Raw genomic sequence first — 27,714 nt, 5'->3', positions numbered from 1 at the left:
TCATAGAAATGCCTGGATTTTTTTTTTTTTTTTTTTTTTTTTGTAAAAAGTAGATATTCTCGGAAGACGAACTTAAAGGAAACCCCTAATGGCATGGGCTGCCTTTTGCGCTAAGGGAAAGTACGTGATATGTGTAAAATATGTAAGCTATTGCAATGTGAGCTTATTCATTTTGCCTCGAGCGCTTTCGCGAAAACTGCATATTCCAACAGGACAATGCCCCATTACATGCGGAAAGATCCACAAAGATTTGTTTAAAGACACAATATCCCGATAGTGGACCATAGATCAAAACATCATTAGTGTCAATCGCCAATTACCAGCCGAATAGCTCGAACGAGTCCTCGAAAATTGAACTCAATGGATCTGAGACATAGCCGCGGCCATTTGAAAGAGATAATATTTATTGTTGTTAATATTGCGCCCAAAAATTTGTTTACATTTATAACATGAAAAATTATAATAATAAAGAGATAAATATATCATCTTATCCAAAGTCCGTGCTTCTTCGTTCCTAAAGTTTTAAAAAAGTTTTAAAAAAATGTACGATGGCATTTTTTCTAATAATTACACTTGATATCATATTGTTGTTGTAGTGGCATAAATCATTATTGAAAAAAGATTTTTTTATAATGATGGCAATATTTTAAAATCGACATACATTTTAAAATCTTCTTACATTTCATATGAAATAAGGCATAAATATGTATACGAGTAAACAGATATATCGTTTTAATAAAAATATTTGTTTATTAATATATATTTAAAGCTTTATTTTTAACTTACATATAGAAAAAAAGGGGTGGTTTGAAAATTTGACATTTGTTGGCATACAAAACTAGTCATGTGATTGCAATAATTCCACGATATAACTTTATTTTTTGATTAAATATTTTGTGAAATCAACACTATAAATATAAATGATAAATATTCAAAATAAGAAATGATTATAGTTGATACCTGAAGTATCGTGTATCACTAAAAATCACATTGGCACATAGACATACTCATCACTATTTAAATACGCTAAATCTAGTCTAATAAATTCACAAACTTATTGTAGCTACAACTAAACACACACACACCCACGTATCTATGTAGGTATGCATATATGTGTGTATACTGTAAACGTATATACATATGTACGCAGATCTATTCGAGTCACACTTTCTAACAGTTCTCCGTAAATGTTATTGTGCTTCATTAAAATGTGTCACGATTTGCGATAAACTCTCGTAGGTGCCAGTCGAGAAGCCCATCAAGGCCAATATGAGTATGACAATATTTTTGGTGAACAACCAGACACCGGGTCCTTTATTATCGTCGCGTTTAATCAATAGCTCTATCATCGGTGGAAATACCAGGGCCAAAGCAGTGGAGCACAGCGCACCGATGAGTGACATGAAGAGACCCAAAGCGGGCACCAATTCAGCAATGCATACTGGAAGGTAAATTAAAAATAATTATATATTTGGTATATAGTTATTATGTACTACATAAGTCACATACAGAATTCTCTGCTTAATTCTTCTTACATTTTTATGTTTTTTATTTATTTTTTTTAATTAAGTTTAAGTTATACTTGTACTTATGATTAGATATGACTCAGACTTCACGGGAAAGTTTTTGCCATGGCGCCTAAAACTATGCTACAAAATTTGATTGTATACATACTGTCTCAAGATCATATAAACATTTTTCATGCAGCCAGTAGCAAATCTTCATATTTTTTATATATTATATAGAATATGAGAACATGAATGGCTATAGCAGACTTTATACCGGTAAAAACCCGACAAAAAAATTAGTAAACTAAGTTGGCATCTCTGCTGTAGTTTTCATGGTATCAAAGACGGATATAATCGGTTCAGTACTGCCCTTAGCCTCCACAAACCTAATAATGATTCCTAATGATTTTCGTTATCCTGGTTAAATTTTAACCGTAAATATTTTGTATCAGATATCTAAGTATGTTATGTAATCAATCAAGGCAACCATACGAAAGCTTTCAACTATACTCACAGGTCAGCACCACCATAATGGTGCGGAAAAGCAGCTCTCCGGTGAATGGACGACTTTGTAAATGGAAAATTTGTATAGCATTTGGCAGCATAATTTGTATGGCAATAAAGAATTGTAGGGGATAACCGAGCATCACACCAACTGAAACCATGACCTTTACACATTGCGCCAAACTGCAAAAAAAACCATAAATAAATAAATAACTGTTAAGTCTGCACCTTCGTAATTCAATAAATATAACTCACATAGTATCGCCCAGGTTCAAAGTCAAACTGCCGCCCACTTCCTCACCCCACTTGAGGTAACCCAAGATACCGGCAAACAAAAACATGAAGGTCACCAAGGTCATACCCATATTTAGAACACCCATGGTGCGAGCAAAGTCCGATGGTTTACGCATGGCATTCCGCAGTGGCAGCACTAAAGTTATGCCCTCAAAGGCGAAGATCGCGGTGCCGAAAAACAGCGCCAAGTGTGGACCGTCAGTGTAAAGTTTGCGCTCCGCCGCGCTGGGCAAACCATCCTTAAGGGCATAAAATATGGTTATGGCCAAACCCACAACCATGCAAATGGAGGCGACCAGCGACACAGGCATCAACCATTTGAGGTTTGTTATGAGCGAGGTAAGCAAGATGGGCACAAACATGATAACCATTACAAGGTGTACATCGATATCGACTTCGTAAGCATCGAAGATCTATAAAATTTTGACAGTTGGACATTTGATTTTCACTTATTTGCTTTCAACAACTACCTGCTTCATATTTGTGCTGATGAATACGATGTAAATACAACAGAAACCCAACTGCGTGACGCATATAAAAATATTCACAATGGTTTTCATCATTTTCGACCAGGTACGCAGTTTGACAGGTCCATTGGCGAAGCACTGCTCCACCGTTTCGGCATAGTCAGCACACACTACACCGTTAGTTAGAGCGCGCATCTTTTCGGAGCAACTGACGAGCACATGTTGACAGTGCACCGAAATTACGCCGATAATAACGAGCAGTATGGGTCCCACAATTATGCCGCCATTTTTAAAGGCATCACCCATAGCGAAGAGACCGGGTCCAATGTTGCCTTTGAAGATGTGTATTAGCGTCGTGATGTAGCTATAAGACAAGAGGAATTTAATACTAATTTTCATTAGTTCGTTATATGTGTGTGTGTGCATTTACTTTGTTGGCGGGTGCTCAGGCGCATTTTCGGCTTCTTTCTTCAGCTTAACTTGTGCCATCTTCTCCACATCACTCCTTTGCTGAACTGTATCGTCTATGGCTTTTTTGGCATTAGCTTCGGTGGGCTTATTCTCCAAAGGCACCTGAGTGTATGTTTGATTCTGAAAATAATATTGTAAAATACACAAAAAATTAGAGGTTAAGTTAAACTAGAAAAATTATATTTTATTTTGAATCAGATTCGCAATGATTTACATACTTAAGGTATTTGAATTACAAATCGATATCATTTTGGGTAATATTTTTTCATTGTTTGTCACAAATATAATAACAAGTTTGCTCTTCATAAAAGGTCAGGAATAGTAAGAATTTTCAAATTAAAAAAAATTTTTTTTTTTTTGAACTGGTGACCACTGTAGCTTGAAAATCTCTCGGTAGATTTCAATTTAATTTACATACCTTTCTGAAAACATGAAAAACAAATGCCTGATCGAAGAATTTTGATTTTACATAAACAATTAACTGTTCGTTTTTTCCCCGATAATCAGGGGCGATGGCTTCCTCATTAATTAATTGTTATTATCCAATTAATTTTAGATGAATATCAAAGTATAAGTCATCATGATCATCGCAAAAAGATTATTTTAGCACTCTTTGACTACACCCAACCCCAGTTTCTAAATGCTCTTTCTTCAGAAAACACATAATGATTTGATATATACTCGTATGTAAAACATTTTTTTATTAAAATCCATCAAATGGAAGGTCGTTTAAATTCCAGGATTCTTCTTTTATCAGAAAAAACTAAGATAGCAAGATCCATTGCAAATAGAATACTGACAATCGCATAAAAATAAAGGCGGAGATAAAAATGGTGCTAAGAAGACCCCAAAAAACAACCACATAGCTGTACTAATGTAGGAGTTTGATAAAGAAATACCAATTCACAAGTTCTCGGATCGAACATATCTTGATGAGACTTAGTAAGCGGATTCCCTTAGCTATTAAGCGCCATAACTAGACACTAAATTAAGATACAAAACTGTTATTTGGGCCAAAGGATAGCAGTAACAAGAACCACAAGCGAGAAATTTTGAGGAAAACCCTGCCGTCTAATAAGTTTTATATACATATGTATATCCTAAATCGCTAAAGCTACAACAACCAAATTAGCGGAGCCGAAATATTATAAGAACTTCTAGTAACAGAGTGGAACTGTATGAAATCGGAGGAAACCCCTGCTCACTCCGCATATAACGGTACTGTTAAAAACTACTAATAGCGAGACAAATAATTAACTAAACATGGTTTGAGAGGGCTTCAATGGAGCCAGGGTCAAATAGGTCAAATAATTACAGCGCAAAAATGGGTCAAATAGGTCGATACTACCACGCCTACCTTCGTAATAAATTCTATCTGATTTTTTCCATTCGGGTGTACAAATCAAGGAGAAATTAATATAACGGAATAAAACTTTACACGAATAATACCAAAAATTGTTCAAATCAAACAAAAACTGTGTAACCCCTTGTGTACCGAATATATCGACCTCGGTATTTATAGTTGACTTTTTACCACAAATATTGGTTAATGTGTCAGATTTATAATTGAAATTCACAGAGTATCCTTTCCTGATAGTAGTGTCTCCGCGTGCTACAAATGAGTTGAGTTCCGAAAATTTGCCTATACCTCATATAACTAATATTCGAATTTTCGAACATCGGCTGATTTTACTCTAGATGATTGGTGATTGTATGTAAGGTAGTTTATGAAACCCAGGGAACATTTTATGCGCTGTGTCATGTTAATAATACGTGGTATTGAGAAACATACAAGTTCTTGTAGATAAAATCAGTTCGATACTAAAGTCGATACTTAATATAAATATCAGCACCTGACATCAACCAATATTTGTAGTCAAAACTCAACTATAGATTTATGAATAAATATTGAGATTCGCTCCAAAAAAAAATAAAATAAATTTATTAACCACACTTTTCCAATACATAATTAAAAAGTAATTAAAGAAAATCTCTACCGAAGGATTTCTAGAAAATTTTAAGCCCGCAACTTATATATTCCCCGAGTCCCAAGTTTTTTCTCTATTGCCTTTTTCGTTTAAATTGGCTTTTGTATTAGAAGTTTTGCGCCCTAATGCTGACTACAATCACTCTGTACATATATATATAGTTTCCCTACAATTAAAGTAACTATTAACATAACAAATGTATTTTGAGCTATTAAAATAATCGTAAAAATTTTTCTCAACATTTTAGACAATTCCGAATAGTAATTGCTTTATTTAATGGAGAGTGAGAAAACAATAACTATTTGCATGCCCATCAAAGCAATTATCACCAAATAGGTCCATAAAAATAAATGCAGGAAAAAGTATAGAGAGACATATGTAAATAACAGTGTGTATATGTATTAGAAATCATAATAAATGAGAAGTAAATTGGAATTGAATGGAAGCGGCAAATATTAGCTGAATAATTGGAAGCATCAACAACCGAAAACGTGACCACATGCCGCTAAGTTGGAATGCATACTCGTATATACACGAGACGAGCAGAACCGGTAGGTTTAACTATAAGATCTCGCGAGAGAACGACAACAAATAGCACACATGCAAATTGGTTGCGCTCGGAGAGGAGTGGTGTCTTCGAAGAATTATGCAATGTAACTACACAAATCATCTTGATCGTGTTGATGAGCATACGTCGGCTTATTTTTCTTTGACAACTTATAACATTAGTTCAAAAATGTTAAATGCTTGACGAGAGTTGGAGAACACGCGACACCGCTGACAATCAAAGGCCTTTTCACTTTTTCTATTAACTATTGTGTGCAAGCAAATTTTGATTAGTTTTAATTGAAGCAAACGGCGACAAGCGGTGCAAAGTATAACTTGACTCACATGTAGTATATATGTATCAGTTAAAAAATAATTAAATATATATAGAAATATATAAATACCGACACTATATAGCGGCAATGAATAGTCAATTTATTTTGTGGATTTTTGGTTTTTGTTCTTACTCGGTGGAGCTTCAAGGTATAAAGGCATAATGGAAAGTTTTGAGCTTTGGCACATTTACTCATCTATTTTTAATAACACGAAAATTTACTTAAAGTATTAAAGCTAAAAACAAAGTAATGCATTTTGGCAAGTAAAATATTGGCATAGGTAAAGTTGTTGCGTCTGAAAAGTCAATTGACGTTCTTAAGAAAATTTTTGGGCAACTCTCCAAGTTCGTGATTAATGTGAGAAATGTGTGCTTCTTTACTTTGTCATAAAATTGTTTATAACAATTGTTTTTTATATAATTTTTTAGCACTGTATATTTATGTGCTGGTTTAAAAAGGCATTGTGGAAACCTGAGGGTGCGACCATATAAAAGTATACAAATAAAAACAGGTATTGCTATTTATTCCAATAGTTCTTCAAAAACAAGGGCCTGATACAATTATATTGAGGAAAAATGTACATAAAAACATTATTGATCACAAAAAGCTCGACTAACAACTTTATCTGTGCCAGCAGTGAGTTTGTATAGAAAATTTTGCCGGTGTCCTCAGGTGCGTCTAAGAAAAAAAATTCCTTTGTCCGCTAGCTACGCAGTTTGTTATTAAATTGAAAAATTTCCTTCATTTGGTAGTAATTGGGGCTCTGTTTGATTGACTAGATTATTATAACCAAGCTCTCTGACTAAATCAGTGGATAGCTTCTCCGGTCTCTGTGGGGCAGACATACTAAATCGTGCAGTAATTTTCCAGCCATCGCAAAAATTTTACCCTCAATAAATTTCAGCAATTCTATAAAAATTAAGTCATCGTTGGCTAGCGTTATCTACCAATATCTTCTGACAAAGCGTTTTTATACTTGTCCCACAATTACCGGGGATTGGAGAGTCCGCAAGTGTTTATCACAATCGCAAAGAGCTCTCTCAACAAGATCGCTGACACACACAACATGGCGTCGTGTATAGTTTGGCCGGCACCTTCAAGCAAACCCATCGCCTCACATGCTCTCGAAAGGGGCTTTTCCACATACAGGGGCACATCTACGATTCACCGCTTAAAAACTGGTGGGGGCCTTTGATTGTAGCCAGCGACAACCGTATACACACACATTCATTGTTATTGTATACGATATAAATTCGACTCAGGGCATCTGATATTTCACAACATTCTAACAGTCAACGGATGCGGCCTGCACTGGACGTATCCATTCTTTTCGTTACGCATTTCACGTGTAATACCTTGCTACATCTACAAAGAACAACGCTCGATCTAACCCGTCTTCCTGGCACCGCTATAAAACCGCTCGCCGTTTGGGAGATGTAAGGTGGGTCACTGTTAAGTGCCTTTCATGTAACGGTAAGCCTAGTATCTCCACGCCGCTGCAGTACTACTTACATATCGGCCCGCACGAAATATCTTGGCATACGGACCTCATCCTTTGGATTAATTTTACCGTTACTCTCCTGTCTCACGGTGAAAATGACCTGGTCACTACCCTTATATATTTTAATCTGTATATATCTGTATTAGTATATGTATTTTTATACATTTTTCGCGAATTAATTTTCGTCGGTTTTCCCATACGAATAACATATTTTCACGCAGTAACGTAGCCTATATGTTAATTCAGTTAGCTGAGACTAACTCCGTAACAAACTTTATTAAAATCGCTCTATGCGTTTAATCGTGAAAGAGTAACTAACATACACACTGACAAATTTTCGCCTTTATAAAGAAGTGTGATAAGTACTCAGACTTTTTTTCTGGGTATTTCAAATTCAGTAGTACACTTAATATTACCGTTTCATAAATTGTCAGAGAATTGTCATAAAGCTATTTTTGTAAAACCACACTTATTACAACCTGTTTAGAGTATCACACTAATCACCCGGAAGAAAATAAAGCTATTTTTGTATGAAACACAAGATCACTAAAATTAAACCATCTAAAAGTATGCAATCCATGTAATTATATATTGCCGACGAAATGCAGGCGATAACATTCGAGTGCTACTCGTCTAGACACAAATTTTAGTGTTGCAACAGTAGATAAATGATAAATTATCTTATCAATTCTAAACATGTTCATTTTAAATAAACCAATATTATACTAATGTGTTTATCAAGATTTGTACATTAAATTGTTAAGTTGTCTTTACTCAATTTATTTTCCTATCCATCAAATCAAAGTAACAATATTAGTCATGTATTATAAAAATATATAAAGATGGGTTTAAGTTCTTTAATGTAATGCATTGATACATGTGACTTTTTAAGACACATGTGACTTAGCATAGTTTTTATATCAAGGTAACAACTAACTACATATCTTTTTACATTAGACAAGTAGGGAGTCATGAGCTTCTACTTAAAAACTTATGACGTGTGGTTTTCTATATATATGAATTTGTTGCACATATACAATATATTAATACATAAGTTGATCAGATTTTAAAAATATTTCGAAATAAGACCTGAATTTCATATTATTATAAATATTTTGCATTTGAGTTTTGATACTTATATGTAGTATATTTTTATGTATTTAATTACTACAAAGTTTTCGTCTATTTCGATTTTATCTGGTTATAATTGCTGTTATTTTATATACAGGGTGGGCCATATAAAATTTTAAATTTAAAAGGTCAATAAAACAAAAACGGCTTGATGTTTTTCAAAGGTCTACGATTTATTTAAAAGGTTGTGAAATTTATTTGTGGAAAACAATTTCGAACAACTGACCACCACGGCTAAGTTTACAGCATCTTATCCCATCCATCTAATTTTGGTGTACTTTCTCGATGGTTTCAGGCCTTACGGCAGCTACAGCAGCTTGAATCTGATACTTTAGATTTTGAATTGTTTCTGGATAGTTGGCGTAACATTTATCTTTAACAGCTTCCCACAGAAAATAGTCCAACGGAGTTAAATCGCAGCTTCTGTAAGGCCGATTCACATCACCTCTTTTGCCCGATTATGCGATTTTCGAAGATAGGGCGTGAAAGATTGAGTGTAACGTTTGCTGTATGGCATGTAGCGCCGTCCAGCTGGAGCCAAATGTTGTCCAAGTCTTCCTCTTCAATTTGCTTGAAGAAAAATTCGGTTAACATTGCGCGATATCACTATTGATGGTTACGCCGGTTCCTTCTTCATTTTCGAAGACAAAAGGGTCGATGATTCCACCACACCAAAATCCGCATCATAAAATGATTCGTGCTGGGTGCATTGGCTTCTCGACGATTACGTGCGGATTTTCTGTGCCCCAAATGCGACAATTCTGCTTGTTAACGTAACAATCGAAATGATGATTTTTCAGTAAAATTTACCATCCTAGGACGAAACGATCTTTAGAAAAAAGTTTTCAATTAATCCCAGGTTTCTTCTAGTGAATAGCGACCCATTTCGTAAATTTTAGACTTTTTACTGAATATCTGTCACTTTCCGAATGGTATTTGACATTTCCAATGTCGAAATATAGATAATTCAAATTTAAAACATTAGATGGCCCACCGTGTATTTGCAATAATTAGAGAATATAATATTTTAAGTGAAAGTCTGGGTAGGTACTTCAAAAGCATTTCAGAAAATATTAATACATACTTTTGCACAGAAGAGAATTTGTTACAAAGTTGCCAACTACGAAATAGAAGAGAAGAGAAAGTAAAATCGAAAAATCGACAAAATATATACATACATAAGAATTAGGCGTCATTTTTWGGAACGAGTTTTAAACAAAAAAATTACATACAGAGTTCCCTATAATACATACATTATCCGCGAATTCATTGTCATCCATTTTCCAATGAGCTTAACATATTAAAGTAGTAGTAATCCCGGATATCAGCTAACTTTATACCACAGTTTAGTAAAATCGCTGAAGGCATTTGGTCGTGAAGAAGTAACAAACATCTTCGATTAGTCATATAACTTCAAGTGAAATGAAATCCATTATTTTTCCAATAGACGGCTTTAGTAATCTGTGTCTCGCGTGGTATCAGTTAGATTAAAAGGTCAATTCAAAAGTTCCCAACCCAGAATAGAAAACACACATTTTTGGCAAAAAAAGGTTTTTTTTTTTCAACATAGTTCGCTTCAAGTGTGATATACTAATTAGATCTTTGATTAGAAATAAGCCTATGTTTCTTTCGACGTCGAAAATGTTTTCACTGACTTGTCCCACGGTTTACTGACATGGTGAAACAACACTTTATTTTTCCTCAAATACGATCTTTTTCCGTAATTTCGTCCCTAAAACTATACAAAAACGCTCTATACTTATAATAAAATATATAGTATATATATATATATATATATAATATACAGAAGCCATAACCTAGACAGGTGACTATTGCGTTTTTCTACACTTTGAAACGGGTTCAACGAGTGCAGTCCACTGGAATTAGAGAGTGAAATTATGAAGCCGTCTTTCATTCATTGTCACATGTCGACGCAAAAATTCGGTTTTATTGCGCTTGAACATCTCCAACACTGCTCTGTATTCTCAACTCGTCATTTTTTTGGGCAAAAGTGAGCTCGAGGTGCATCCAAATTGTACACAGCTTTCTCATACCAAAATATTCGTTAACAATATGTTGTACACTTTCAGTTGATATCTTTAGAGTGTCTGCTATCTCGAATAACTTCACTTAACGGTCATCCAAAATTTTGTGAACTTTTTTTTAAGGTAAAGCGCATTCACAGTCTTTACAGGCTCATTTCTAGACGTTTAAACTTATCAAAGTGCAGTTATTAGGTCTATTAGTAATAGTCACCCTTTAGGATACCACCGGTTGACGCGAATTTTGACAAACTCTGTGGCCTCGTTATCGATACCTGCTCCAGTGTATCGTACCGTGGGGAGTCCAGATGCTTACTGCGTAGCCTTGCCAAGGCGGAACAAGGACAAAAGAGATGCTTCATTGTTTCTCTGGTGCCTTGCTCTAAACATTTTCTACAATCGTCTCGATTTGTCAGCCCCTTTTTGAGGGGGTGTGTTGCCACCAGTTAATATTCCGTTGATCTTCCTACAGTCTCTTTTTTTGATTATCAAAAGGAATTTTATGTAATTCCAATTTACCGTTTTGCACATGACAGTTTTGCCCCTGTAGCTCGTTCCATCGGTTTTGATTTTCTTTACCATGCTTCTGTCCAGATCGTTGGTTTCCCAATATTGATCACGTTTTTGGATGTTAACCAGTCTTCTACTTGTAAGTGCCAGCTAAACGAACCTGTTCTATTGTTATTTACCAAGTAGTTGTAAAAAATCCCGCATCATGTAGAAAAAGTTGCAGCACGAGTAAGACTAAATTAGCATTTTGCACTCGATCACAAGGTCACGGCATGTTTATATACAATCTAATTGCATTCATTCACCTAAATAGTCATTCACCCTTTTAGCGCGTTTTGAAAAGCGTCGAGTAAATTACATATTCCCAAAACAAAAGGAAATAAAACCAGTAAGGAAGTGCTAAGTTCGGGTGTCGCCGAACATTTTATACTCTCGCATGACAAATTTCATCAAGATATCTCAATTTTTACTCAAGTTACAGCTTGCACGGACGGATAGACAGACATCCGGATTTCAACTCTACTCGCCACCCTGATCACATTGGTATATGTAACAATATATCTGACGATATATACCGTTATTAGCAACTTTTTTGCGAGAGTATAAAAATGATGCCTTCGGAATTACATGAAAATATCTGAGAGATTTACCGATATTTTGTGTGAAAAATTAGGTTGGGTTAGGTTAGGCACTGAGTTCTTCGTGTTCGATATCGGGGACCTTGAAAAGTTATAGTCCGATCACGACAATTTTTCCACAAGGGATACCTCAGCTCAAATACCGTATTTGTCTGAAGTTGTATTCCACTATCATCTTTGGTTCCTAATGTATATATTTCGTACATGTCATCAGGGTGTTAAGAAAATATTATATACCGAATTTCATTGAAATCGGTCGAGTAGTTCCTGAGATATGTTTTTTGGCCCATAAGTGGGCGACTCCACGCCCATTTTCAACTTTTAAAACAAGCCTGGGTGCAGCCTCCTTCTGCTATTTCTTCCGTAAAAATTTAGTGTTTCTGACGTTTTCTGTTAGTCGGTTAACGCACTTTTAGTGATTTTCAACATAACCTTTGTATGGGAGGTGGGCGTGGTTATTATCCGATTTCTTCCATTTTTGAACTGTATRTGGAAATGCCTGAAGGRAACGACTCTATAGAGTTTGGTTGACATAGCTATAGTAGTTTCCGAGATAAGTACAAAAAACTTAGTAGGGGGCGGGGCCACGCCCACTTTTCCAAAAAAATTACGTCCAAATATGACCCTCCTTAATGCGATCCTTTGTGCCAAATTTCACGTTAATATCTTTATTTATGGCTTAGTTATGACACTTTATACGTTTTCGGTTTAGCCATTTTATGGGTGTGGCAGTGGGCCGATTTGCCCATCTTCGAACTTAACGTTCTTATGGAGCCAAGAAATACGTGTAGCAATTTTCATCATGATATCACAATTTTTACTCAAGTTACAGCTGGCACGGACGGACAGACAGACATCCGGATTTCAACTCTACTCGTCACCCTGATCACTTTGGTATATATGTATAACCCTATATCTGATTCTTTTAGTTTTAGGACTTAGCAACTTTGTTGCGAGAGTATAATGAGATAAAAGAGTACAAAATGAGACTCTAAGCCAAAAATTATTTCAATTTTAATTGTAGGAACTTACAGAATCGGGGACAGATTTGGTGATCTCATATTTGCCAAGCCCCATTGACCATCATTGTCTGCGGCGAGCCGCTTAGCCCTGACGAACTATTTAACCGTGTGGGAAATTATCAATGACAAAACAAATATAAAGTGGGCTGTTGGTATTTGCTACAAAGTACATATACGTACAATGTTTTGTATATATGTATGTGTGTATGAAAATAGGTATTGGCCAACAGCTGAGTGAAAAAAAAAAAAACAAAATGAGCAAAAGAATTTATTTAAGTCCAACTGCGGGCGCAGATATGAGTAAATATTTTTATTGTGTGTGGGTGGCGGTGTTTTCTTGTTAGAAATTACACTAGTCTGCACATTGACGGAAAAATTAAACTAAACACTTTATTTTACAAATTTTAAATTATGAATTTTTATAAAATTTTTATAAGTTATTGGAATTTTTAAAATATTAGATTTAAGTACTTTTTCTCTTTAAGTAACAGCGTGTGTTTTCATACATAAATCGGTTGATTAGTTGAAAGAGATCAGTCCAGATCAGACCTCAGGCGATCGCACTTAGGCCAATATTACGGCCATTGTGCTCCCGGGTGGTAACCAAATTAACTCTTATCCAGCAACCCAGGAGATTTGGTAAAAAAAACTCACTCTTTCTCATCCCAGCTGTCTAATGTCTCTTAATTAGCCGTCTCATACGGCTCTCATCATCCTCTGCGCGTGATCTTAAAGGTAAGTGTAGGGGTTTATGAACTTACTGGTTAGAACAGAAGTTCACTTAAATACTCAATTGTAGGCATTTAGTTTAAAACTACTTTCTGTATATGGATTACTACAGAAGAACCCCGGTCCTGTTCCTATTTCACCTTTTCGTTTCACCCTTACTTCCTCATGGGTCTCATTGCCAATTTTGCTCGATATCATTAACAGGGTCGAGTATGATACCATTCCTGTGATGAGTCAGTGTCTAACCCCAATGGCCTAAAATCCTGAGCCGGCTGCTGTAGGCATTGTCTTATACTTCATGTGCTATAAATTATCTTTTTCACTTCGCTCAAGTTATAGTCAACATAATCGGCCTACTAAGCATACTACTCGCAACACCATCACCCATCTTAAAGCCCAGGATTCATTCTTGGATAATATTCGCCAGAATAGAACACGTCCAGCACGCAGTGTAGCAACTCGGACTGGAGTATGGAACGATATGACGCATTTTACGTCGAGATCTTAAATTGAAAGCATACAGTCTGTGCAAGGACTGAAGTCGCTCGACCTGCCGACGTTTCGACGCTAAATTTTATTCAGCGATAAGGCCCATTTCTGGCTCAAAGAGGTACGTAAACAAACAAAATTGCCACATTTAGGACGAAAAGCAACCTAAGGATATTCAAGAGCTGCCATTTTATCCAGATAAAACAGCAGTTTGGTATGGTTTGAAGGCCGGTGTAATCATCGCTCCGGATAACCGCCAATGGCGACCGTTATCACGCCATAACCTGAAATTGAAGCTCGTAATCTCGGCGACTTTTGGTTTCAACAAGGCGTCGCTACTTCACACACATCGCATCAATCAATGGATTTATTGAGATAACATATCGGCGAGCAGATAGTTTCACGCTGATCGATTGTCCACCAGGATCGTGTAATATCACATCGTTAGATTTTATCCTGTGCGGATATGTAAAGTCTAAAGTCTATGTGGACAATCCCGCTTTGATTCAAGCCTTAGAGCAAAACATCACGTGTGTTATTTGCCAATTACCAATTGAAATGCTGGAACGAGTCATCGAAAAGTGGACTCAACGGACGGACTATCTGAGAAGTAGCCGCGGCCAACATTCGGATAATTTATGAATAATGAATAATCCCCATAATCCCCCGAGGGATAATAAATAATCCCCATAAAGTTTGAAGTTTCTGGGGTTTTTTTTTTTTAAGTAGGTAACCTCGAAATAAATCACCTTTTATAATTACGAGTGTAAAAGAGAAGATATGGTACTAAATTTTATGCGTCCATTTTATACTTGTCCTGAAATACAAGTAGTTACGATATCTATACCGTTGGGATCATTTTAAACTTTGTGCTATATTGAATAGTGTAGTTCATGACATACAGAATGCTGGGTGTTGGTTTATATATTTTCATAAAGGAAACCAAAATGACTAAATTATTGTTTGATTATGAATGTCTCTATTTTTAGGTTATACGTTAACATTGAACTACTTAAATCGTTTTTTTTTTTTGCTCTTCATTTTCCGGTTGCAACTTGTTGATATAAATTTATATTTTTACCACTTCACCTATATAATTGTTTTTATTATGGTTAGATATTTTAATAATACTAATACTTTAGCTGTGGTATTGGCTTTGTTTTTTTTTTTTTTTTTTTTTTTTTTTTTTTTTGTTTTCTTTGTTTATTTAAGTATATAAGAGAAAATTTGGCAATTTTTCAAAACAAATAAATTACGACAAAAACCCAATTTCACAAAGTATTTCATTTTCGCTTATTTTTCACGGCGCCAGTGTATTTTCTGGTATTTATAAACGTATCTATGTAAATTAGAGGGGGTCGATTTACAGGGCGCCAAGAAAAAGGAAAAATTGCGTTAGCTTGAAATGATCTACGGCTCATTCTGAACAACTTTGCCCAAGAGACCACTGGTCTAAAACCGGTTTCAAGCCAACGAAGAATGAGGTGAACTTTCCTAGGAATTATAGGGATTAAAAAAAAAAATCTCAATGAAATTTAATAGGTAGGTGCTCTCCATCTCCGCATGTGCGTTCTTATAGTAAAAAAATCGAGCCGCTCTAATGTATAGAATACTTACATACACACAGACATATTTGTGCCACTTCGTATGCCAAGCAAAGAGTCAATGATCTTAATTCTTAAACGTAATTATATTATGTATTGCAATTAAATGGCTTAAATGTCATGCCATTGCTCGATAAATGATTGCACAAATAACATGGCAGCGATTAATAAAAATTAATTTAAAACTGTTTACTTTACCCTTACACATTAGAGAATTATAGTATGGACTTAGCTTTTATATAAAACTTATAGTACACATATACATATGTATGTATATGTATGTGTGTATATACATAGTAAATGGCTAGCGGAATGCGATAGTAGAAACTTGGCAAGGACACATTAGAGGCAACAGAGTATTCATTTACTCGCATACGAGGTGTGTTCAAAAAGTTACGCTACTTTTCGAATATAAGAGGCTAAAAAATCGACTAGAATTTAATGTAACTTGAAGGAACGGCAATTCCCTCCATTGAAAAAATAAATCACAAAATTTTTGTCAAAATTTATATAAGAATGGAAGTAAGTAATCCAAAGCAATAGAACTGTGACCGTTTAATTACAATGTCTGCTATAAGTACTCGTATAATGGAATAGCTAGATAGCTTAAGCTTGAAAGTGATTTTTTGTTGGTCGAATCGTCTTTAAAGAAGTCTCAGTTTCAACGTTCCAAGATGAAATAGTGATGATCCGAAGAATATTTCAAAGTGTTTGCGAAAATATGTAAACTCTTTCAAACATCTCCCGACAGCTGTTGATTGATATTAATGAAGGCGCTGATTTGTTCAAAAGGCTATAATGAACGATTAATTATGGGAATACATATGACTTTTTGAGTCGAAATTAGAGCTGATGGTGTCAAAAATCAAAATGAATTGGTGAAAAACCCCCTATGGTCTTAAGAAGCTTTCTGAAGCTTCAAAGAAGTGTACTCGATCGTACATTATGTTGAGGAAAACGCTTTCGAAAAGAATTTAAATTAACCGAACTTTTTCAGTGCACCTCGTACATGCTGAGTATATGTTATAACAAAATAGACAAATTTATATTTAAAGTCCATGGCAGACTGTTTAATAATAAACTATAACATATAAAATTTGAAATATATTGAGGTTATGTTACTTAATTGTGGGAATCTCCTTTAACAGAGTATTTAAAAGCACCCAAGGGAATTTATCCTGCGCCTACAGACTGTTGTGCAGTTCATTAGCTGGTGTTCTGGAGTTTCAGACTTTAAGTCGCAGAACCGGCCATTGGCACAAGAAGCTAGGCTCATGTTATATAAGCGCTTCTTGAGCTTACAATGACCAGTGTAGAAGGCGACAAGTAGCGTAAGTTTTTCGCTTGGAGGGATCTAATAGACTGTTCAATCGTTCTATACACTCCTGCACCAATAACAATATGATCTCGTGGCGATTGTATTGGTCAGTATAGGTATACGTTCATTTCGATAGTTGCTTTGCTGGTTTAACTCTGCGCACCAACTTCTAGCAAAGACCTCTGCTAAAAATATGCTCGGAAAACTATACAAAAGCATGGAGACCCCTAAACAGTAGCTCGAAAGCGGAATCGTTACATTCAGCCTTATTGCAAAGGGTAACTTTAAACTTCTTAGTGAACTCCCTTGAGATATAGTTAGTGATAATACGAGGGTTCCTCGCCAGGTAGAGACTTGCGTCTCGTAAATGGGACAATGGCCGGAGTTGATATTCAAACCAACCTCTCTGCAGCATCTCTTGACTCGGGTTAGTCACCTTTTTACGCTATCGAAGGGAGTGTCCACATATATGTATGCACTATACTTACATACATTGGTAATTTAGTACTAGATTTCAAAGATAGTCTAATCGGTTAGCATTGTCAAATGTGCACAAAAACAGCATATATGTATATATGTATATATGTATATATTAATATCTGTGACCATATTCTGCTTTCCCAGAAGAACACTATTAAAGGCGAACATTACATTTTACTTGAATTATTGGTCTAACAAATAATAATAGCGCTCTTCGATTCGCCAAACTTTGAAGAGTAGCGAATCGAACAAACTAAACTGATGTTTAAACAAATTGGAAACACTCTATTTAAAGAGGTATGCGAGTATGCTTTTGCGCAAAGTTAAGTCAATAACTTTATTGTTGCTTTTCACAAGAGGCCAACGCGCAAGAATGGCGAATCGAAGACAGCTAATTTGAAAGATCGTTAAAGCCTTCAATTTCAATTGCGTTACAAATTCCTTCAATTAAAGTATAATAAGTAGAAGAAGCTTCACTACAACAACAAATCCTATGAAATTATGAAACCATTATGTTAACTATGTCTTACAGTAAAGGAAAACGAGAATAACGCAGTGTGTGACAACTCAAAAATTTCACACGTTTGTCAACCTTATCTGTGATTTACGGTAATTGTGTCTGAAGATTGTTATTGTGACGAATGACAATTAAACGCTTATGTCGCTAAATGAACGATTATTGCCATGTTTGTACAAATGAAGCTATGAATATACATATAACTGTAAAGATGCGTACTCAACGAGCGTTCTATTCGCACATGAGGACAGCACCATAAAAAAAGAGCGAAATTTAGTTATACGATATTTAAATGTCATACAACGGACGCAATTAACGTCACATATTTATGCTGATCACGTGATTTTTAAATGCCAAAACACAGCTAGCAACGGGATTATTGTTTATTTGAGCAGTTCTACAGCATTTCATATTCTTGAAATGCAATTCTAACCGAATATGTAAAGCAATGCGAAAATAATTCAAGAAAAGTTGAAAAGAAATTGATGAACTCTTTGGAAAAATACCTTGTAATTAAAGACGTCTTCTTTGTATTTAAAAATATATGTATGTGGGTAACGTGACTGGTTTTTAGTTGTAATGGCAATTATAGATTTATAGCTTACGTAATTTTCCGCTTAAGACCGCAGCTGTTTAATATTCAAATAAACTGGAATTTTTAGCGTATACGCAAACTGAGTTTTACAAACAAGCAGGAAGTGAATTCGATTACCAAAATGTTTATTGTAATATTGCCGAATCCAAGCAGAAACTTTGATTATTTGTGAAATGTTTTTTTATTTATAGCAAACCAAAGTTTCTGACAGCTTATCGGTGCTATATTATTAAGTGGTATAGTAGGGAGCACAAGCTATGACTGGCAGTTCCGAAATACCGAAATTTCGGGGTTTTAATTAATAAAAAAAAAAATTAATGGATCAGTCCTACGCTATTAATTGGTATAGTAGGGAGTGCAGCAGTAGTTATGTTTGACAATCCCGAGACACCAAAATTTCGGGGTTCTAATAAAAATTTCTAACAGTTTATCAGTGCTACATTACTAACCGGTATAGTAGGAATTATAGCAGCAGCCAAGTCTGACAATCCCGAAATACCAAAATTTCGGGATTTTAAATAAAGTTTTGGACGGGTTAGCAGGGCTACATTATAAACTGGTATAGTAGGATAGCAGCAGCTATATTTGACAACCCCGAAATTTCGGGATTTTAATAAAAGTGATTTAAAAATCAGTAGTGCTCTACTTATTGAAAATGCGGATATGAGACGACGATTAACTGTCAAATTTATGTATTTTTTACGGTAAAAAAGGTGGTTCATTGGTTTTCGAATTGAGCAGGGAATTTAGAAATTGTATTTCAAATTAATGGAACAAACCGCTAGTACATATTATATAGATCTCTATTATATTCCCTCATATCAAGGAATCAATTAGTTGAACTCAGTGTTGCCATTCGTATTTTGAAAACTGTTTGAAAAACACCAATATTTTCCAACCATCCCTAACTGCCAGAACTACACGCAAAGAAGAAATCCCAAAAATTCAGAAATATCATGCCACATTCGATATCGTTGCCTCTACCGCAAATATAAACAGACGTACGGTTAGACAATCAGTCGACCGGGCCGATATTTGTGCGTACTCAGCGCCACACGCTTCTTCGACGGTGTCTCATTGGTCTTTTATTCACTTTTAATTCTTGTGCTCTCTTTAGTGAAGCATAAATACATATGTATACATATATGCAAGTTTGTACATACATTTACAACCATATGTATGTATGTAGTTTGTCTGCATTTGTGGAAATTTTCCATTCATCACTCAAGCAGCCGTGTTTGGGCACATGCAAAGAAATGCATACCTATACATACATATGTAGAGTACATAAAAGTGCAGCGGTGTGTGTATGTTTGTAAATATATTTGTTTGTTGCCTTTAATTTGGTTTGCGCAAGTGTTGCACATTTGTGCGTGGTTTCTTCAATGGCGTTGAATGAACGCTGTGGCTTATTGAACATACAAATCACTGCATGTAAATATGACATATATGTATGTATGTGTATGCTAAAACATTTAAATATTTATATAGGCTTTATTAATTTCAATGTTTGAAGCAATTGTGTTGTAAAATTGTGACACACTTTCTCATTCTAATTTAATTAAATTTGGGGAAATTTCTATTTTTCGCTTTTCAAATGAATAAAATCATGTTAATGTAGAGAAAATTGTAATAATTTGTTGAAAGTAAAAGTAAATATGATTTTTTTTTTCTAATAAATTATAGATATAAAGGCAAAATATTTTCTAAGAATTTAWGAGTTTTTAATGATTTATTTTTGAAGAGATATTTTATATAATAAATAAATAAAAATAAGACATATTTATAGAATCTAATGATCGACGATACACGTTAAAAAATTTTGGAAGCCTTATATGACGTTGTCTAAAGATCAGGAGCACTTCGAAAAGAGTGCCTGGCGGCGGCTTTTTTATGTTTAAAATTATCTCAAATAAAAAAAATAGATGCATAATGGTAGAGGTAATGAGCGAAACATAAGTCAAAATTTTTATTTTTGACTAAATGTTTTCTTAAAAAAAAGTACTTTTTGCGAAACAAAGTATACTTTGAAAAATTACATTGTAAAAACGAAATTATTATAAAAAATTTTGTTTCTGCGATCGTAACTTGATAAATATGTATTGTACACAATATTCAAGCCGATTGGTTAAGCCGTTTCGGAGAAATTTTTCTCCTCGACAGCCTTTCGGGAAAAACGTGTTTCATACCAAAAAGCGCCGCAACTATTTAGCCCATCTACCTCGGAGTATATTTTCAAATATATATACTACATGTATATATATAAGTCTACATATTTACTTCTTATATACATACATACGTACGATATACATATATTGAAAAGCCAAAATCGATATTTTCAAATTCACAAATGGAATTAACCAATAAATAATTAAAGTATTTTCTGAAGGGACTACATGGATTTACGGTTTTCAAACTATCGATTTTTTTTTATTGTCTTATTAAATTCTACAACACCTTTAGAAAAATGTCCAATATTTTCAAGGTGATTCGAGTAATAGTTTCAGAGGTACAGCCATAAGAATTTTTGCGCTCGAGGCTAGATAGGCTAAGTGCGTCGTCTTTTTTCTCGCGTTTTTCTCGAAACTGTGTTTTGAAGTCCACTGAGAAGATTTCTCGAGAACTACTAAACCGTTCTTCACACAGGTCTTCGAGATACAATTCTTAAAGAAAATGTTTTTTCGATTACAACTATTTGAAAAAAAATGTCGCGAAATTTTCATTGCAATTTTCATCTCAAGTATCTGCAAAAAATCCAATTTTCAGTTTTTTTTCCTTCTTCCAAGTTCTAAGATAAGGTTTTAACTAAACCACGTATTTTTTCACTTTAGATGATCCTGTAAAGAGTTGCCCTGCCAACACGGGCGCATCTTTTTTCCGAGGGGTCACCGGAAATGCCGTCGCAATGGACGAGTTTGAAATATTTTTTTCCAAAAATTTCAGAATTTCTTCGTTAATGGTAGATGTTTGTAACAATAAACAATTGTAATAAAATATCTAATTTTTATATGAGAAAAAAATTGTTGAAAAAGAATCTATTTACCGGAGGAAACCCATATATCGGCTTAATAGCAACTTAACTTAGAAGAGCATGAAAATAGTATAATTTTTCTGTTTTAAAAAATTTTGCATAGTCTTAGCGATATAACAGTGTAATATTCTAAACATAATCTATACACCTAGTCATAACTACGAACTTTATTGTCAAGTAGGAGCACGAGTTCACAATAAAATGTACTAAATACGTCATTAAATGTTTAATTAAGTAACTAATTGAGTAATTAATGCTTTGAAACTACATAAATAAATTTTTTTTACATTAAAAGTACATTGCAAAGATCTGTAAATATAATATGTTTAACAAGCTTAAGTCAACTTCAGTCAAATTTGACAAAACCAGTTTTCCTAAAAAAAATATAAGACATGAGGTAATTCTTCAACTTTATACTTTAACTTTAGAATCCACTATAAACAAAGTGACCAGAGAAATTTTACCAGAAAGCAAAAAATATATAAACCTTAACTAAACTCGACTTAAGTCAACTTAAGCTCCTTTAACATATTACTCCAAATAAATTCACGTTAATAATCATTAACGATTGTATAAAAAAAAAAATTAAAATTACTTATGTCATTATGTAAACGCACACACACCTCACTTTCGACGATCATTTTGCTTGTTACACGTTGTATATTTCCCTTCTGCTGCAAACTAATTGGATTTTATTTTCACAAACCAGTTTTCTGTATTTTTTTATGTTTTTTATTTATTTGCGACGCATAATATTTTAACTGACACTTGTTTATATTTTCTATTTTGTTTTGCTTGCTGTTTTGCATTTATTTTTTTGCACGTTTCTTGCAAAAATTATGCACACAACTGTTTTTTAAGCCGGCAACAAAAAATTCTCCAAACAAAAAGCGCAAAATTTGCAAAAAAAAAAATCAAAGTAATTTGTTTGTTTTTGTATTTAATTGCACCAACACTTTATTGTAAATTGTCTCAAATCTTTTTTCAATTAAATACAAAATGTGTTTTTTTTATTTTGTAATTTAATTGCTATTAGAAACCATTTGTCGTATTCCAACGCATTTATTATTATATATTTTAGTGTTGATGTAAGTCACTCCGATATGTTTTCTGGGCGTCTTTATCGCGCTACGATATCTTGAATACTAAAAGATACATTTACTTTTGCCGCCAGCAATTGCAGGTTGGTTCCCTCGGCAATTGTACGCGCCGAACGTAAAACAGCGCACTTACAAACGCTAAAGTGACGCTGACGTTGACTGCATTGTTGACTTCGCAGTCACAGTGCAGCCGTTCGGCGTGCTAAGGCCACTTTCTAGCTGCTAGCCGTGAGCTGCCGTGAGTACCACTGCCAGTGCCACACTCTGGTGCCATGATCAAGCCACAATCGCGAATGTCGGCGTTAGTTGTGCCGCTCGCGTTGCTTCCGACTTTGCAGCGGTTAAACAGCTGAGCGTTGAGAATCATTAAAGCCGGTAGAGTTAACCAGCGTCAACCACATGTTGTTGTTGGTTGAACTAATTGGTTTGTTGACTCACCGGATTAATAACTTTGTATGTAAGTTAACTTTTTTTCGTAAAAATTCTATCTCAGTTGTGCATAAACTAGTAATATATAAATCAATACTGAAAGTATTTATTACAACTGGCAACACACATCCGTCTTCAATTCTCAATTTCTCTCTCAAAAATATTAGAATATATCCATGTTTATGCATGTATCTATTTCAATTCGGCATAATCGAATATATTTATACTAGTTGTTTGTTCTATACGCCACTCTTAAAATCTTCTCCAATTGAAGTTAGTTAAAAATCTACTTGAGGGCGAATTTTCTTACTACAACTAGCAATATTTTGACCTACCAGATATTTTCTTATTTATTATATTATGCCAGTCTATTTAATTTATACCAGTTTATTGATTTATTCGTTACATTTCAAGTTCTAGCGAATGGAATACAGGTTTTCCCTCTAATCTATTTGGAGCCATTTTTCTTATTACTACGCCATGCCACTAATTTTAACTTACTAGGTATTCTCTTCTCTATTCGATTAAATTGATTTATATCAGTTGTTTGTTCTATTCACCATTCTCCAAGTTTTGCCAAAGAAAGAGCGCTAAGACTAGTCAAATTTGGAGCAAACATTTCCTACCTGGTCTTTGCTTCGGTCTACAATTGTCTGACAATGCATTGTTCAAATATTTACTTTAACAACAGTTTATTAATCAATTCGTCTTACCGGTGCTGTTCTATTCTAGTAGATAAGTAAGCTGTCATACAATCTAAGTGACAAACATTTCTAAGTGTGCACATTTGTATGAATAATTGTACGTCATTTTTGCATTATGTTAACAATAAATGCACGTGCTAATGTATGGTAAACTGAATTATGAAAGCAAATAAAAATTTTCTACATTATTGAATGAAATAAGTAAGGTATTGCGTTTTACTGACCTTGCAACACATTTTCTTCTGTACCTTAATTAAAGAGGTTAGTCTAAGATTTTTGTAAAATAATAATAATAATAATAAAAAAAATAAAGACACCAATAACTTGATTTAAGGTTTTCACATAAATTTTGAGGTTATATAAAAGTTGTAGCTTTTTTTGTTACCTACAACTTTGGCATGCAACTTTTTTCTATAGAACTTTTTTTTTTTTTTTTGGTTTTTTTGGTAGAAATTCAGATAAACCGTTTTTCCCAACCTCCCAGATTGTCTATAAACTATTTTTTCTTTTATTATTTTATCTGCCTTTTCCAAAGCGTTTCATTCTACTGTGATTTTTTTGACTTCTTACTATATTCAATGGCTTCAGCACTAGCCTAATATTCAATTTCATTTTCCGTTGAAAGTTTTCAAAGTTTACATTTTATAACAGATAAGCCCACATTATACCCTAGTCAGGGTATAGTAAGAATTTAAAGTTGGCAATATCAAAAAAGTGGATCTCTGCAACTGTATTTACTCTTACTGAAATATCATGTTTTATGTTTGAACGTTTTAGAAAAAATCTCTGGTTGGCACTTGACCAGAAAATTATAATTAATTTTTGTATTATAACATATATAAATTAGACACTTCTGGCAAGTTTTTGAACCATATCTTGACGAAAACAAATGTGGTGAACCGCGACATTTGGCCTTCTATTTTAGTTACGTTCCAAATTAATTGGTATAATGGGTTCAGCTGAGCGAGTCCAACTCGAATATTTCAGTTTATCCGCAGTCATAATTGATCGAGATTGAAAAACTCTTTAAATTTGTATGGGCCTACATGTCGAAGCATATATTTACGAAAACTACACCTCACTAGCTAACAAATTCAGCGGAACCTACAACATCTATACAGACGGATCAAAAACGGCGAATAGAGTGCGAGCCGGAATCTATTGCTCAGAGCCGGATCTTTGCTTCCAAAATATGACAGTGTCTGCCAGTGAAGCCTTTGCAGTTTTGAAAACGGTGTAGGAAACCACATAAAAAGAATATATATATATATCCGATAGCCTGGTAACAATTAAATTAATAATCTCCCATCGCATTACCTCACAGAATATCCTTAGAAGCAGGGAAGAAGTAGATGTAACGGCGGCTGGAAGTTGGCTGCATATATACTGATTTCCAGGCCACAAAGGAATACCGGGAAATGAAACAGCTGATGCAGATGGCCAAAAGTCTAGCTACCGAACAAGTACAAGAAATACGGAAGTCACTGAAATAGATTTACAATGAATTTTCCGAAACGGCTGACAGGCGAATCAGTGCGAAATGGAATGCCTTAAGTACATGCACGAACGCAAAGATCATGTGCAAAAGCCTCTTAGGAAAACTCACACGGTTTGGAAAGAACTGCCAGCCAGTTGTTGACCCTCATTTCACAACCGACGATACATGCAGAAAGTCCAGAGCAGTTCCCAGGTGAGAGACACAGGACCAACTGCTATGCACATTTGCAGCGCTATCTAGAAATCGTCATAAGTGTCTAGGAGCTTCGGAGTTCAAGGGACCAAACGAAGAATCGAACTTGGACAACAAGTGGCTCTTAAAGTTCACCTCAAACTAAAAAAATTTCCATTTGGTATAATAATTATTAAATATTAATAAGGACCAGTAGGTCTAGATATGGCGTGCCAGGCGGTCAGTATAACCTAACCTAACCAATATTATATTATATATATTTTCCATTATTATCTTTATAATAATATGTAAACGAATAATTCAGATTCTGTCTGAATGATAAAGTTACATATTTTGTTTTAAATTGTTACTTATACTTTCTCAGCTTGAACGATTCTAAAAACTTTCATTGTCTAACAATGTCTTTTTCGACATTATACTTTCACATATAATATATACATATAATATATACATATAATATATACATATGTATATGTGTACATATTTATGCCGATTGTTGAAAAGATAAATGCGGATGTAGCAAGTACATTTTCATATTTAAATCTTTATACAAACGAATACTTACATACATACATTAACAAATATGTGTGTCACATTTGCCTAAAACAATGTATGAGTACTCAAGGTTTACATGGATACATATGTACATAATAATTACATTGTAAGTGTTTTGAAATCTGTAGCAATTAATTTGTCATGCGCAACTGAATTTTGGTAGAAGATAAGCTAACTACTACTTTTCTACTTTCTTAATTGTGGGTTGTTTTTACTAAAAAAATAAGAAATATTTTTCAAAAAACTCTATGTCAAAATTTTCACTTTCGACTTTCGATCAAATAATGGCATTTTATATATTCGCATAAATGCATACATAAGTATACACATATGTATGTATATAAGTGTATAGTATATATATAAATATTTAGTGTCATTTAAACTATATCCCTCTAAAATTCCCGTTTAAATTTGATGCGTAAAAATCTCATCTCATTTTCAGACACATTGAACCAGTCTGGAGTATTCGAAATAAAGTTTCTTGTGAATTCATTATAATTAAAATCCTCTTAAAGCATCATAACCACATGTTAGTGGCATACATCATAGGTTGTCAAAAAAGTCTTGCGGTATTTTTTATTGAATTTTCAATTGTTCATAAAATTTTTTTTAATGACTCATGCACAGCTCTTGACCGATGCTACGGCTGCTACTATGCCGGCCTCTTTCGGCCAATTCAGCGATGTTATCGCAATTTTCGACGACAGGCGTTCCGGAGCGTGGCGCATCTTCGACCACCTCTACACCAGAACGGAAACGTTGAAACCATCGTTGTGCGGTGAAAATGGAAACTGTATCGGATCCATAAACTGCACAAATTTTATTGATGGCTTGAGATGCATTTTTACCTTTATCGTAGTGTAAAATATGCCGTATTTGCTCTTTATTTTGCTTAAAAAAAAACGACAATCAATCAAACACGTGTTACCGCGTGAAATTAGCTCTCCAAAAAGGTATAGCATGACCCGATGAGACGAATAAAATACCGCAAGGCTTTTTTGACAACTAATACTATATATATATAAGAATGTGTTTATCATTTACTCAGCAGTTTCTACTGATTATTTTAATTAAAAAATCTTCACATTAAAAGTGGAAATAAAACATATGGAAAGGACAAAAATTTGCTTTGTAATTATTTATCAATTGAATAATAAAGCAAAAAAACTATTACAATTGCAACATTTGTTAAAACCAAGTGGCTCTTTATCACGAACATTTGTATTATAGTACTTGCAACGATTAAAGCCAGGGAAATATCTGTAGGTGCAAAACGTCAACGAGAGGTTCGGAATCCAAGCTATTTTATATGTATAGTATATATGGTATAAAACTCATACTCATATTACCACCATATTTAGCATAATGTTTATTAAAGTAACGAAAATAATTATGCATATGTAGTATGTGGAAATATGCGTAATTCGTAGACAAATTTCAGATATTTTTGCCATGAAACTATATCCAATTTTATACATTCAGTTAATTTTGCAGCATTGAACCGATTTTTTCTATA

The 27,714-nt window shown here is 34.2% G+C and overlaps 1 protein-coding gene across 2 annotated transcripts; it reads right to left on the bottom strand.

Annotated features, from left to right (window-relative positions):
• Positions 1-783: 783 nt before the first annotated feature.
• LOC108967559 (proton-coupled amino acid transporter 1) lies at positions 784-22,880 on the bottom strand. 2 transcript variants are annotated; one of them, XM_018931057.1, is made up of 6 exons: positions 22,344-22,880; positions 3,204-3,364; positions 2,777-3,137; positions 2,268-2,719; positions 2,023-2,195; positions 784-1,441 (listed from the first exon to the last, which is right to left on the bottom strand). In XM_018931057.1, exons 1-6 carry the CDS (start codon positions 22,359-22,361, stop codon positions 1,191-1,193), a joined length of 1,416 nt encoding a protein of 471 aa, XP_018786602.1. In that variant the 5' UTR covers positions 22,362-22,880; the 3' UTR covers positions 784-1,190. The 2 variants fall into 2 exon arrangements, with proteins under 2 accessions (XP_018786602.1, XP_018786603.1); XM_018931058.1 differs by lacking the exon at positions 22,344-22,880 and adding an exon at positions 7,778-8,203.
• Positions 22,881-27,714: the final 4,834 nt, after the last annotated feature.

This window comes from Bactrocera latifrons, unplaced genomic scaffold (genome assembly GCF_001853355.1).
Source record: "Bactrocera latifrons isolate USDA-ARS-PBARC rearing strain unplaced genomic scaffold, ASM185335v1 scaffold_19, whole genome shotgun sequence".
NCBI lineage: Eukaryota > Metazoa > Arthropoda > Insecta > Diptera > Tephritidae > Bactrocera > Bactrocera latifrons.
The sequence above is the reverse complement of the archived record's forward strand: the minus strand, read 5'-3'. Positions and strand labels throughout refer to the sequence as shown.